Source organism: Nymphaea colorata, chromosome 6, assembly GCF_008831285.2.
Source record: "Nymphaea colorata isolate Beijing-Zhang1983 chromosome 6, ASM883128v2, whole genome shotgun sequence".
Lineage (NCBI taxonomy): Eukaryota > Viridiplantae > Streptophyta > Magnoliopsida > Nymphaeales > Nymphaeaceae > Nymphaea > Nymphaea colorata.
The window spans coordinates 5,390,527-5,406,010 of NC_045143.1; the positions used below are offsets into that span (position 1 = coordinate 5,390,527).

Here is a 15,484-nt window from a genome sequence, read left to right on the forward strand (position 1 = left end):
CAACAAAATAATGCCTCAAATTGAATAAACATGACAAGATGGGGTTGTCACATCTTCTAAGCAAATTATTTGATGTATTAAAATGCAGATAAAAAGGATTCAATGGACCACAAGTTAAAATAGCAATAAGGGTGGGCATCCGGCAGGGCCGGCCCGAGTCTCGGCCGGGCCCGGCTCATTTAAAATTAAAAAATAATTTTTAGATTATGAAATAAATTTTTTTAATATAAAATATATTTATTAATAATAAATATATATTATTAAAACAAAAAAATTAAAAAAAATCATTTTTTTCATCTAAACGGGCCAGGCCGGGCTGACCCGGGCTGACCCGGGCCAAATCGGGCCGGGCCGAGCCGGCCCGGCGGCTGCCTCGCCCGACGCCTAACCTTAAATAACAGTTACATGGATCCTTCAATTCAATAATAATAGATGGTTTGAACAACAAGGGTTATTAATTACATTTTGCAGAAGTTGCCTGTGAAAACAGCAACTGCAACTGCAACTGCAATTGAGCCCCTAAATCCTAGTGAGTTGCCCGATAAACACCATTGATGCTCGACTAAGCAATAAAACTAAAAAAGTAAAGCTGTGCCATGAAAACAACAACTGAGCGGTGAGTTTTAAACTGTAAAACAGAGCCCTTTCACCAGTCCGGCGACTCGTCGAATGAGAACGGGAAGGAGACGAAGGAGAGGATGGCGACTCCCGTCAGCCTCGGCGACTCCCAGCAGAAAGCTTAGCAAGTCCAAAGTCGGCAACATTCAGAAAAGAGAATAAAAGGGATGAGACATAGAAAGACATTGCACATTCAGTTATATATGATGGAAAAGGAAAAAAAACTTTGTCCTAGTTTTTAGCAGAAGAATAGAAAGGTAACAACTCAAATCTTGGTTGATCTATGAGCCACTTAAGATTCATTAAACACATTCTATAGGCCATGGCTATTTCCACTCTCTCTTCTTTTTGTTCATTTCTCGTCCTCCCTCCTTATTTTATTTCTGACAAGTTACACAGGCCAAATACTACATATCTCAAAAGATATATCAGAATATCAAATAATATAAGGAATTTTCATCTACATGAAGAATTTACATAGATGAAGGTATCTCATCTGACCTTGGCTTCAAATTTGAAATCAAGAAGTATATTTGCTGATGACCTGCGGATGGAAATCTTCATTAGAGAAGAACTTTCGCAAGTATATTACTAACTGATGATATTAGTATTATGTGTTGTAAGCCTGTAACTGTCTCATTTAACTCAATGATCCAAGGAACTCACAGTCCTCATGGAGATAAGCAAGTCCTCTTGCAGCCCCTAGTACAATTTTCAGTCGCAACAAAATTATTTTAAAGCATGATCATCAAACTAAAATGTCTGAAAAAATTATCATCTTTTTTGTAATAAAAAATCTAAATGCAATACTCTAGCGAGGAGGATAAATAAGAAGTTGCTCGGAAGTTGATGAATCTTAAGTAGCTCATGGATCAACCAAGATTTGAGTTGTTACCATTCTATTATTCTGCTAAAAACTAGGACAAAGTGCTTTTCTTTTTCCGTCTTATAACTGAATGTGCCGTCACTTCCATGTCTCATCTCTTTTATTCTCTTTTTTTAGCATTGCTGACTTTGGACTTGCTAAGCTTTTGCTGATGACAGCTTTTATTTTATTTTACATTATAAAATATAAATTTTAAAATATAAATTATTTTAAATAATAAAATATATATTATTAAATTAAAAATAATAAAAAAATATTTTTTCATATTACTTGCCCCAGGCCCTCGCCGAGGCCCAGCCCGGCGATCAACACTCATGTTTCTACTCGAGTTATGGGAACATTTGGGTAAAGCCGGTCTTGGTTCGGTTCGATGGGCCTGGGCTCAGCCCCAATATTCGGGTATCGGGCCCAGCCCGGCCCAATTACATTAAAAAATATTTTTTTAAATATAAATTATTTTTTAAATATAATATATTTTAAATAATAAAATATATATTATTAAATTTAAAAAATAAAAAAAATTATATTACCTTCCCCGGTTTTTTCAGTGGGACCTGGGCCCATGCCGAGCAGGGTCTAAGGCCCCCGCAGGCGCCCACCCTTACACTCGGACTTCTATTGGGGACTTCTATTGTTGTTTTCCAATAGAAGTTCTCCACTAGAAATCCCAAATAAAAGTTTCAGATATTTCTTGATTGCTGTTTTGCAATAGAAGTCCTCAATAGAAGTCCAGAGCTTCTTGATTGTTGTTTTTCAATAGAAGTCCAGATGCTTCTTGATCTTGATTGTTGTTTTTCAGTAGAAGTCCCCAATAAAAGAGTTCCAATGCTTTTTCATTGTTGTTTTCCAATAAAAGTCCTCAATAGAAGTTCCAAATGCTTTTCATTGTTGTTTTCTAATAGAAGTCCCCCATAGAAGTTACTCGCTCGACTGAACAAGATGTAAGTCGAGTTGAGTTGGTCCAGTCGAGCTAACAAGCTCCACTTAATTCATGTACAGCCCTAGAGTCCTTACTAGAGTTTCTCTCTCTCTTTCTGACTCTTTCTCTGCATCTGCAAGTCCTCTCCAGTATTATTCTGGTGAGTCATTTCTCCATTAACAGCAAACAAAGGAGGAGAAAGGAACAGGAAGGAAGAAAAGAGAAGGGAAAGGAAAGAAAAAGAGAAAGAGAAAAGAGAAACAACAACGATTGTTTTTACTGGAATTCCAGTTTATTTCCATCCACCCAATTGACAGCAGGTAAGAAATTCGATAGCCTTCTTTGAGGAAGATGGAGAGACCAAACGAGAGAGAGAGAGAGAGAAATGATACCCTTTTGATCTCCTCTTGAATATACCACTGAACTTCAGGGTTTCTGATCTCGTCCATTGATGTGGCTCTATTGGTGCCAGCTCGATCGACCGGCTACCTATATCTCTCGAGTTAACCAAAATCCTGACTTCACTTTCAGAAGGTTCATTTTTATGTCCATGGTTTCTGGTCATGAAGAAAAGCTTCTTCTTGTTTCTGTTGAATTGGAAGTCTTTTCTCCCAAAACTATCAACAATGTTGCCAAAGTCGTAAAATAGAAATGTCAGAGGATACGGATGTATCACCAAGTATGATCATGTTCAGAGTTTAAGCAATGATTTAGATTGCCCAGTAAAAATCTTATAATGCAATCGTAAAAGTTCATCGAATTTAAGCATTATAAACAATTGCACTACAGACAACTGTGCATGCATGATCAAATGAACATATTCCTCTCGTTCATCTCAAAGTCTTGCTTTCTGATCAAATGTATCTTAAATCTTTAAAAAATCCTTGAGAAAATATATGTTACGTTGTTTTCATGCTTTGCACCATCGAAATCACGCCTATAGAAAGTCATGATGCATAATTTTTTTTTCTGTTTTAAGTTTGTAAATTATTCATGTCCTTACATTTATATCTAAATTGCTCTTTCTTTAAGTCTCTATCATAATTCTTGAGCAAGCACAAACCACATCCGTCATGTTTCTAAGTTTATAATGCCACTCAGGTATTAAAAAAAAAAATCTGAAATTAATAGGATAAAACTCATCCTGTTCTTTTGTTTTCTTAAATTATTCTCCCATATTATTTATTCCATGAGCTATTTCCCTCTCTGAAATAGAAAAATATGTTCGTTATTTTTTTATTGTTGCGTGTTCTTCTTTAACGTTATTCTTTTATGGGCGCCTAGCATCTCTTAAATGTGAAGTTATGTCTCTCGTGCACTCCTAGAATGTTTACTGCACTTGATGTTTTTTTATTCAGCTTGTTCTTCAACATAATTAAAATTGAAAGATTACTAGTTTGTCAACTTTGTAACATTGGTTGGATCTTAGATCCAGGTTGATTTCAGATTCTCGGATCCGGATCCAAGGTTTTAAAATCTGACCCTTAAAATGCATGCACTATATTTGATAAAATCTGGCAACATAAGAGGCTTCAAACTAGGGATGTCAATATATCCGATTTGAATCGGATATCCGACCGATCCGATCCAAAAAAATTGAATATGGATAAAAATTTAATATCCGATTAAGAAATCGGATCGGATTCGGATTTAATAAATGATATCCGATCGGATTCGGATTCGGACATACATGAATATCAGATCGGATTCGGATACGGATTCGGATCGGATTCATTTTTAGACAAATATCCTCTATCTAATACTTGAAAAATGGTAAAATATGGTTCAAAATTCGGATTCAGATATAAATATAAAAATTAGATTCGGATTGTAAAATCCGAATCCGAATATATGAATATCCGAAAAAGCGGATATGGTTAAAAATGTATCTGATCCGAATATGGGAGAAATCCATAAAACCTGAAAAGAAAAACACTAATTGGCAAATTGGCTAATAAGGCGGGACCATGAGGGAAACTCTATCACTAAATCGAGAAAAATTTCGTAAGCATCTGACGGGAGATCACCATATCAAGAACGCAGATCACTAATCAAAATTGACAAACTTTAGTTTTGTCTCATTCTAAATTGACTTAAAAAAATAATTGTGCTCATGATTGTATTGAACTGACGTTATTATACAAGTCATTACTATATTCAAACTTAGTTAAACTAACATTAATTTAAAAATGCGTTTGTCAATCTGCCCACATCACATTGACATGTATGAAAGGGCACGCATACACAAACAATTCTAAACAACAAAGACCCGATCTTGAACCTGGCCCATGTGCAATAGGCCCAGTCGGGCCAGCCCAAGGCCCAACAAAGTCGGGCTTGGGTTGGCCAGAAGTCTTTGTTGGCGATTCCGGTTAATTATCAGGCCGAGCTAGCTTTATACTTATCGAGTATCTGGTTTAATGTTCACCCATATTTGAAACCCTTAACATTCTATATTTTAATATCTTAAAAGCATTTATTAACGTGTTGAGAGCTTCTAAGAGTACCATCGACAGCATATGAAGAGTTTGTAAGGGTGTCATCGGCGATACATAAGAGTAAATCGATTATTAGTGTGTGTGTATATATATATATATATACCAAAAAAATGTGTAAGTATATATATCAGGCTGAGTCAGACCCTCAATACCTGACCCGGGCTAACCTGTCGGTGAATTTTTTTTAATAGGACTAATCCAACTGTCAAAAAACCAGTCCAATCTCGGTTGATCATGAACCAAATACCGAACGAGGAACCTTACTCATTTGTGACCCCACAGCCCCTAGTGACAGATTAAAAAAAGGCACCTCCGATACACATGAGAGGGCATACTTTATTGCCTTTTAAGTTAAATCTGTCGTGTATCTGTCAAAAATATTTATATAACAAAAAAACCACAAAAATTGTTTTAAAAAAATTAAAATCAGGCAAGTGGTACCTTTGAATTAGCCGCCAAATCGAATTGATTCGTCACTAAATCGACAGATGCAGGCCAATTCATGGATGATACGAAACCAAAGTTACTGACTTAAAGTGTAAGACAAGCAGGCATTTCTCGCCGGCGGAATCGCAGGTCCTATTTCCACGTGCCATGTGGTGGGTGGGCACTACAACCTTCCTGTTTTCACTTGTTGACAACAAGGGCCGAAAGATGCTCCCAAAAGCTGTCATTAATCAATAATATATATATATATATATATATATACTTTAGCTGTCTATTAGTTATACCTAAACTTATGATATTTATTGCCAGATGTTTTTACAATTAATATTTTTGTTTCAAGTAGCCGCTCCAAATAAGCTTGAGTTAAGGGTTTGGCTGTATCCAAATTGACCCTTACTCATATCTTCTGAAATTTTTGTATTTTTGCTTGAAAAGTAATGGTAACTTGCCATTGGAAGAAGGCAGTCTGCTTTGAATACAGTACAACATCAAACGAAAAAGAAGACAACAGCTCCACACATATCTGGGTAGGGGCATCATTTAAAACCCTTTACTTTAAGTTGAAGTAGGTTTGGAGATATTCGAATAGGTATTTGACAGAGGATTTCATGAATCTATCATAAAAGTTGGGAAAGATTCAATGAATGTTGAGTTTTAGTATTCTATGAATCTACTCAAATCTTTGGGACAAATTTATCGTTCGCTCACATATGCAAATGCGGACAGCAGAACCACATGTCTGCATCAATCTAAGTAAACGCAAGACCAATTCACAACCTGTTTCGAGAGAACATGTTAACTCTAATTCATGAATAGCATAACGGTATGTCGTCGTTCTCACTCTTTCAAGAACACTAATCAAGCATCCTCTTTGGAGACTAAATAGAAGCAGACAACAGAAAGATGCACCTGACTCAAGTCAATTTTAGGCTGCATCTCTATAATGATTTTTAAATACAAACAATTTTGTCTTTCAATTTATGAAATGGAGCATCTAAAGGAGTATATTTATCTCTGGATGGGCCTCTTCTCTTAGAGGTAAATAGCATCGACCATGTACACACGTAGACTTTATATATATGTAAAGTGAGTGAACAATAACTTTAGTTATTTCGAGTGATACAACCATCTAACTAAGGTGGTCCATTGATGATTGAGAGAAAAAACAAAGAGAAAAAAATTGTAAACCAATATTAGATGACAAACATGTCTATTACATTTTTTTCCTTATTTTTCTCTTAACTGTATATTATGTTGGATTGAACAATGCATATTAGATGGTTGAGTGATTCTAAAAAGGTAGAAACACCATTCAATTTTCTCATATATATATATATATATATATATATATATATAGAGAGAGAGAGAGAGAAAGAGAGTTGACACATCAGAATTGACAAAACTTTGTTGAAAAACAATTTCCTTATGTCATGAATCATGGTAATTCAAAAATAAAGCTTATGCTTAACAAGGGGAGTTCACAACCAAATAGGATGACCCCACAATCACATGCCTCCATATGTGACACTAGGACATACAACACACTCAATTGTTGTTACTAGGGTACTTTAGAATTATAAAATATTTTTTAGGATTAAATGTTAAAAAGCATATTTTCAAAAAAAGGAAAAAGCTTTTACCAACATACTTGCACAGCTAAGGCTTTGAGAAAATCCTAGCAGGGGCGGAGCCAATTTTTTTTTTTTTTTTTTTTGAAGGAACACTAATTATATAATTAATAATTTTTCAGTTGACCTTGGGGCAGCCTCTCCTTTCACCATCCGATTAAGTTAATTTGGACCAAGAAAGGTAAATTTTTTAATTGATTTGTATCTGTATCGTTCATGTACTTGTTACGATAAATTCTTTGACATTTTGCCGAAGAACTATCGCGTTAATGAGAAGCCTGAGGCCTCTCTCTTACGCTGGCAAAATAGGAAGTGAGTTCAGCACCTCAGTCGTTCGTTTAGCTTAGCTCAGCTCTTGGAAATTACTAGTTTTAATGTATTAGATAGGAAAGCTTTTTATATTTAGATGCTTGAATTAATCTACCAGGGAAGAAACTTTATATGAACACGTCAACTCAACATAAAAAACTATATAAATCAATCGTGACCTATACGACTTGCTTAGAAAGAAAAGGTAAATGATAAATTCAACTAATGTAATATTCATGTCTGTCTGCTTATTCATTCATCACATTTTTTGAAGAATATTTGCAAAAACTTTTGTGATCATATCAATAGCAGAGCCATGTGTTTGCCGTGTGGGCAACTGCCCAAATTAACCAATCAAAAACTCCAATGCTATGAGGTTAGCTGGACCCTTTATCCAGATATATGTGATGCACATACCAGTGCCCCCCCAGGGAAAAAGTCCTATCCATGGCGCACACATATAAATATTGCATTTACAACTTCAATGAGGAAAATCTATGGATTTTCCATAAAATCAATAATGCAAATCATATTCATAAGCAAGCATATTTCAGCTACCATTAACTGGTTAATCAAATTATATGTGTACATAATAGATATATATTATGTCGTAGTTAGACCTAATGTGCTATTTAAATATTTTCAAGCAACTCAAAATACTTGTTCGGCGCATGACTTCGGTGGGGTCCAGCTCGGACACAGTCATGTTCCGGTCTCAGACACTTTATGTAAAGTTATCAAAAAGCAGGATCGCCTTGAACAACGGTGTCCGAACGGAGAAATGAAATCTTTATAAACAAAATTTACTGAGATGAATCGGAGCGAAGGTCTTCTCCGGTCAGCCGGAATTCCCGCCACCGAGCACGAGCATGGGCCCCACACGCGGTCCCAACTCCATGCCGGAGACGGCGACCGTAGATTTCGGGACGAGAGAGAAAGAATCTTAATAATGGGAGCAGGAAAAAGGCTCCGGCAGGAAGTAATAAACAAATAAAATTTTACAAAAAGAGGCTCACCGTTGATGCTATAAACATGGCTAGACTCAGGATTGATCTTTTTTTCCTTTTACTTCTTATCTATAGGTAATTTTAGCATTAAAAAGAAAAGTGAGTGAAAGTTGAGTGCGTTTATGTTAATTAATAAAAAACAAGGGGGTTCCTGTAATGTTTTGAAAGAGAAGAAGAGAATTAAAACAAACGCTTTCGATTACGGCAAAGCTCATAAGAGAGAGAGAGAGAGAGAGAGAGCTCAACACTGTGGGTGAGCCAGTGGAGGAGCCCGCCGCTCTCTCTCCCCAATCCTCCTCCTCCTGCACGAGACTCAGACGCGGACACACACTCTCTCTCTGCCTTTTTAGCGACTAAAGGGAAAAAGGAAAGGGGCGCCGGAGAGTCACCGGCGAGCAAGCACGGAGGTGTGAGCATCATCGTTAGGGATGGCCACCCCTCCACCCGCGGTTTCTCCTGCATCGAGCCCGCCTCCACCTCCTTCAGCCCCCGCTTCCTCTTCTCCTCCCTCAGCCCCTGCTTCCTCTCCTCCTCCTCCCAACTCCACGTCCCCGCCGCCTTCCTCTTCCCCTCCTCCCTCCTCTCCAGCAACGCCGTCCGCGCCTCCTCCGTCGTCTCCGTCCTTAACTCCCCCGCCTGGTAGCCCTCCTTCTACCCCGTCTCCGCCTCCCCCTCCGTCCTCCACTACCTCTACACCGACTACTCCGTCCACGACGACTCCGTCTACACAAACTACCAAATCCCCTCCTCCTCCACCTTCTTCTTCTTCTTCTTCTTCTTCCTCCGGATCTGTGTCAGTCCCCGTGATCGCCGGAATTGCGGTCGCAGCTGCTCTCATTCTCGTCTTTGTCAGCGTGCTTTGTATCTGCTGTAGGAAGAAGAAGCGCCGGAGAGAGGACAGCGGGAGATATCAAGGGCAGCTTCGGCCACCTCCCCCTCCTTCGTATCCGGATAAAGGTTTTGTTCTCAAGCACTTCTTCTCTTTTCTTCTGTCCATGTAAATGTTTGTATGTGAAGATCATAGCAGAAAGTGGTACGTCGTTACATCTGGTTTTGGTTTTGATGGATTTCTTCGTTTGATCATGTTTTAAGCGTCAATGTCATAAAAGCGTAAACTCTTAAGTGAGAAAAGGAGGGGTTTTTTGGGTTTCTGGTTACTTTTTCTGAGGTTTCTCTCCTGGTAGATCGCGATGAGTTCTTCTCAAAGATTTAGGCGGAAGCGACTTGTTCATAGGTGAATTGCCTGGTTTAGAAGGAGAAGAACGCGCCATTTCGCGTGTGTTCTGATACAACAAGCACAAGCCTACGAATTTATGGGTTGTCTGATTGAGCCTTCGTACTGTCAAAGGCCATCATGAGAAGGCTTTGAATCCTCAAAGAGCAGACTTGTTTTTCCTTTTCGTTACGTTGCTTAACTTGCCCCTGGAACTTGTCTTTGTCTTTTGGCGCTTCCGTATAGATTTTGTGAAACTTTTGGTGGCTGGACATAAGACCGTGAATTTGTGAGTTTCTCGAATAATGTGATCTACCATTTTCCCGTATCATTTCCTATGGACTGCTGTGGTATCCATGTATAACTGCAAGGAAGGGTCCTGGAGAATGTTGACATATTGTAAGTATGATAAGAGTCATGACACCGTTTTCGTTTTGCTGCTGCTTTTGAACTCAACTGATCCTGTAATTTGCAGATTCCTTCTAAGAGCGAAACTTAGTCTATTCTGCCTTCAAGGCTAGAGTGGTACAATTTGTTCGAAGACGTGGATATGGACCTACCATGCTTCTGTGGCTAATTCGTTGGAGAAATCCCCAAGTTACATTGTTGTTGTTGTTGAGGGATCCCAGAAGTTCCTTCTTCTGTGTAGTGACAAACAAATTCTCTTCTACGTGAAGTTACTGTTTGACAGTTCAGATTTTTTAAATACGATGAACCAAGATTTTAGCTGATTGGAAATTTGGAACTGTTAAAGGATTTCAGGTACCATTTATTATGCCTTGCGACTAAGCTGTCTCGTTAGCAGATTTTGCTTCTCATTGATAGCGATGCCTACTGCTTCTCCTTGATAAGCATATGGTACCATTTGTTTTTCTAACTAAATGTTCAAATTATGCGTTATTTTTGGTTTACTTCAACTCTTGTATGTTTGCACTGAATATTAATTTTGTATGGTATTGTTGTTTGCCTCACCCTTTTTTTCCCAAATACTAGTCAAACTATACAATTAAATTTGCTTCGCTACCTGGTTGTGGAGTTTTGTTATCTTGGAGACATAGTTTATATTGTCCTTTCGTTTGCAGCTGGTTCAGATGGGCCTTATGGTGGATATGCTCAAAGTTGGCAGAATACAGCTCCTCCTCCGTCAGATAATGTGATCAAGATTTCACATCCTCCTGCACCACCCCCAGCAGTTGCTTCGCGACCGCCACAACCTCCTTCACCTCCTCCACCACCACCACCACCACCTGTCATCGGTAGTACTGGAGGCTCTGGTTCCATGTACTCAGGGTCAGATGCACCACCACATCGTCCACCATCACCTGGTCTTGCATTGGGTTTTTCTAAAAGCACCTTTACATATGAAGAACTGGCAATTGCAACAAATGGCTTTTCACCAGAGAACCTCCTTGGTCAAGGTGGTTTTGGTTACGTGCACAAGGGAATTCTTCCCAATGGAAAGGAAGTTGCTATTAAACAGCTGAAATCTGGCAGTGGACAAGGCGAACGTGAATTCCAGGCCGAGGTGGAGATAATTAGCCGGGTGCATCATAAACATCTAGTTTCTTTGGTCGGTTACTGTATTAGTGGCACCCAGAGGCTGCTTGTTTATGAGTTTGTGCCCAACAACACACTTGAATTCCATTTGCATGGTAATTCTGTATTGCAATTCTTATGTTTTTTCATTTTGGTATGCATGAAAATCATTTCTCATTCTCCCTTCAACTGATGCATGAGAAATAATTCCGTCTCTTTATTTGCTGATAAAAATTTATCCTCTTTGCAAGGATATATTGCATTTACATTTTTCATAACAAAAAAGATGATAATTTTGTCTTTTTTCACCCGATTTGTTTATGACATTTCAGTTTGATGATCATGCTTCAAAATAATTTTGTTGCTTTGTGTTGTTATTGCTGCAGAAAAGAGTCAGCCAACAATGGATTGGACAACACGACTGAAAATTGCACTAGGGGCTGCAAGAGGACTTGCTTATCTCCATGAGGACTGTGAGTTGCTCAGATCATTGAGTTAAATGAGGCAGTTGCAGCACATAATACTAATATCTGCTAGTAATATACTTGCGAAAGTTCTTCTCTAATGAAGATTTCCATCCGCAGGTCATCCTCGTATAATTCACCGTGACATTAAGGCAGCAAATATACTTCTTGATTTCAAATTTGAAGCGAAGGTCAGATGAGATACCTTTATCTATGTAAATTCTTAATGTAGATGAAAATTCTTGATAAAATTTAATATTCTGATATATCTTTTGAGACATGTAGTATTTGGGCTGTGTAACTTGTCAGAAATAGAATAGGAAGGAGGGAGGACGAGAAAAAGACAAAACAAGAGAAAGTGAAAATAGCCCTGGCCTATAGAATGTGCTTGATGGATCAACCAAGATTCGAGTTGTTACCATTCTATTCTTCTTCTAAAAGCTAGGAAAAGTGCTTTTCTTTTTCCGGCATATAACTGAATGTGCAGTATCTCTCCTGTCTCTCATCCCTTTTCTTGTCTTTACTGAAGGTTGCCGACTTTGGACTTGCTAAGCTTTCTGCGGATAACAACACTCATGTTTCTACTCGAGTTATGGGAACATTTGGGTAAGGTTATTTTATGCAATAAGATGTTATGACTGATGGAGTTTGGTTGCATGTATAAGCATGCATGCTTAGATGTTCATGCAAAGGCATTCACATCCTTATGCTTAAATTGACTCTTCAATATCTTCATTTTTGTCGTATATTCTTCTTGTACTAGGATTCCCTTACAGCCTGCTAAGGGATCTTAGTGCCGCCATTGCATGATAAATTTGTCCTGAGAGTTGGTTCCTAGTCATGCCTTCATGATGTTCACCATTTTCTGTTTATCAACTTGTCTTGAGAACTATAAAGCATGCAAAGCAGGAAATCCTGTGTAGGAAAATATTAGTGCCTTTTGACATGTTTTTATTTGGGCTGTAAAGTTAAATACATTTCTCCAAGTTGTTTAAAGAAATGAAATATTCAACACTTTTGAGCTCGAGGAAGGCCATGATGTTCCTCAAAACTGCCATCATCTGACCGTTTGCTTGTTTAATGAACTTTACAATTTGGCAGGTACCTTGCTCCAGAATATGCTTCCAGTGGGAAACTTACAGAGAAATCCGATGTATTTTCTTTTGGTGTCATGCTTTTGGAGCTGATTACTGGACGCCGACCATATGATGCTTCCCAGTCATTCGTGGATGATAGCCTGGTGGACTGGGTCAGTGTCTTGCCAGCGTTTATTTTTGGATTGTAATAATGTCAGATAGCTGAAAATTTACCTCGTCCTTCAGGCAAGGCCTTTACTTACAAGGTCACTGGATGAACGTAACTTTGAAGCATTGGCAGATCCCAAGTTGCACAACAATTACAACATCAGTGAAATGGCACATATGGTTGCCTGTGCTGCCGCAGCAGTGCGACATTCTGCAAGAAGAAGACCCCGGATGAGTCAGGTATGTTTTTCTGCACCGTGTCTCATACATGATGTATGTATTCTGTTGCCATTGCTGCATCAAGTTTGTCTGCTTCTGAAACCAAAATAAACTGGGTCAGATTGTCCGAGCCTTAGAAGGCGATGTATCGCTTGAAGATCTGAATGAAGGAGTTAGACCTGGACATAGCACAGTATACGGCTCTTATGGGAGCTCTGACTATGATTCAGGCCAGTACAATGAAGACCTCAGGAGGTTCAGGCAGATGGCGTTTGGCCAAGGTGAAGGTTTCACCGGAATGAGTGTGCCAACCAGTGAGTATGGACTAAACCCATCAACATCAAGCAGTGAAGGCCAACAAACTCGAGAAATGGAGATGGAGGGTATGAAGAAACAAAATCGTGGTTAAGGCGAAAGCACATGGTTCTGATGAATATTTTGTGTATAAAATTCATTCCGTTTTTCTTTCTTTTTTTAATCTTTTTCTCGGTTTTGTTTTATCGCTTTTGCGGCAATTTGAAGGTTGAATAGATGGAAGTAGTTGGTGGGACCGAAACTTTCATATGGGTTGGTTTGTTTTGTTCTTCTTGATTCATATGTATCAAATTATTATTTGCTTTTGAGGGGGACGGTTCTGACATGTATTCTTTTTCTCATGATGGAACTTGTAGCCTGCAAATTGTTAAATTTAATAGTCTTGGAATCGTCTTCATGCACATGTAATCTGAAGGGCGAGTTTTTGTAAATCAAATCCAATTAATATTTTATTTCCGTGTTAGTTGCACATGGAGGCTGAAAACCGTCAAATTTGAATGTCTAAATGGGTAGAAAGCCATTGAAACCTGTCTCTTCTGAATTCTGTAGAGGATGAATTCCTACGAATGAGAATGTTCTCTGAAAATCCATTTTGGGGTCTTAGGGTGTTAACAGGTCTGTCCCAGCGAGTGTTCTGTTTCACGAGGAACAGCTGTCCATGTGGATATGATAGCTCACGGGCCATGTCATATATTGTAAAGCCAGGTTGGGCTTACCCTGGCTGTTTCCCTTTTTAGGAATAGACAGCAACGATCTGGTTGTACTTGTTTTTTTGTCTTTTCTGTTCCTTTTACCCAGACAGCAAGGAGCTGGTGGTTCTGTGGGTGGTGCTTCTCTGTCTGATTCTGTGGAGAATCGAAAGAAATGCTCAACCAACATAGTTTGTCTGCTTAGTAACTGGCAACTGGTGAAAGGATTGTTTCGGCTCGCAGTCTTATGATCATTTGGACGTCTGAGAACGGCATGAACATTGGAAATGGCATTGAATTGGTCAGGTTGCTGACGAATCCGTGAAAAGCAGCATTATTTACATTTTTAACAATAAAAGGAAAATAATTAAAAATAAGAAATTTATAAAATTGTAAAGAATAATGGAAAATGAATGATACGTGACAAGATTACTTGGAATCTTTAAAAGGACAATTTCAAACATGTAACAATAGAAAATAACAGGGCTTGAGAACCCAGATTCTGTTATCAAAAGGTCAATCATGAAAGGGGAATAACCAGAAGTTTCTATTTTCCTCCGCCGCTTTCGGATACCAGCCCTCGAACCCTTCCCCAGGTAAGTTTAACACAAGGCGCTGGTACCGCCACCTGCCGAAGTTGGCAATTCTCAATGTAAATATTTCCAATATATGTCTGCATGATATGGGCCTATCTTCACGTAAATTTGATCCAAGCAGCTATAAAAGGAGTTATGCATAACTTCTAATGGCCGCCTAATGTTTGAAAATTTTGATATTCGAGAAAGTTTCTTTGGGCACCTCTAGCTTCTAATTATGATATTCTGCGGAGTTGATCGTATAATATTTCAACTCAAAGATGTGGATTTCGAGTAAACAGTTTGCAACAACAAGTCGCATTATGAACACTAAAATTCACTGCTGGTGGCATTTTACATTGCAAAGAACAGGGATTTCCTGTTTCCTGATGAGTTCTGCAACATTTTATACCTCATAGTGTCGACCAAGCGAGGAAGTGAACGGGGGGAGATCAAAGGATCGCATACTTTTCAGTGGAAAGGATGAAAGAGATAAGTGGAAGCACCGGGAGTAGCGATTACAATTTCTAAGGAACCTGTTCTGAATGAAACTGGTCGACTGAACTGAGCTGTTGAAAACAAAAAAGAAGAAAAATGCTTACGCCCTTATACTCTGTAATAGATACTCCAATTAGACGGGATTTTAAAACAGAATTAAATTATTTTTTAGAAGAAAAAGAAAAGGAGAACACATTCAAACCAATATGAGAATATATGGCATAAGCATTAGACAGTATATAGCATTAATAAATAGCTGAAAATAACTATATGCAAAAAAGCAATTCTTCCGTCAACTGTTCAGTTCTTCTGCAGGGGAACCAAAGAATATACATGAAGAAGAATAAAGCGGGAACGTGTTGCCAAAGTGTGTTTTTTGAATGCTGCAAAAATAATATGGGTACAAAACAGTTCTAGAA

General features: G+C 38.4%; 1 protein-coding gene across 2 annotated transcripts; it reads left to right on the top strand.

The window, feature by feature from the left end:
- The first annotated feature begins 8,522 nt into the window (after positions 1-8,522).
- LOC116256213 (proline-rich receptor-like protein kinase PERK1) lies at positions 8,523-13,704 on the top strand. Of its 2 annotated transcripts, none has more exons than XM_031632501.2 (8): positions 8,523-9,269; positions 10,608-11,177; positions 11,448-11,534; positions 11,646-11,716; positions 12,055-12,131; positions 12,627-12,774; positions 12,848-13,009; positions 13,110-13,704. In XM_031632501.2, exons 1-8 carry the CDS (start codon positions 8,741-8,743, stop codon positions 13,395-13,397), a joined length of 1,932 nt encoding a protein of 643 aa, XP_031488361.1. In that variant the 5' UTR covers positions 8,523-8,740; the 3' UTR covers positions 13,398-13,704. The 2 variants fall into 2 exon arrangements, with proteins under 2 accessions (XP_031488361.1, XP_031488362.1); XM_031632502.2 differs by having other exon boundaries at positions 10,608-11,027.
- Positions 13,705-15,484: the final 1,780 nt, after the last annotated feature.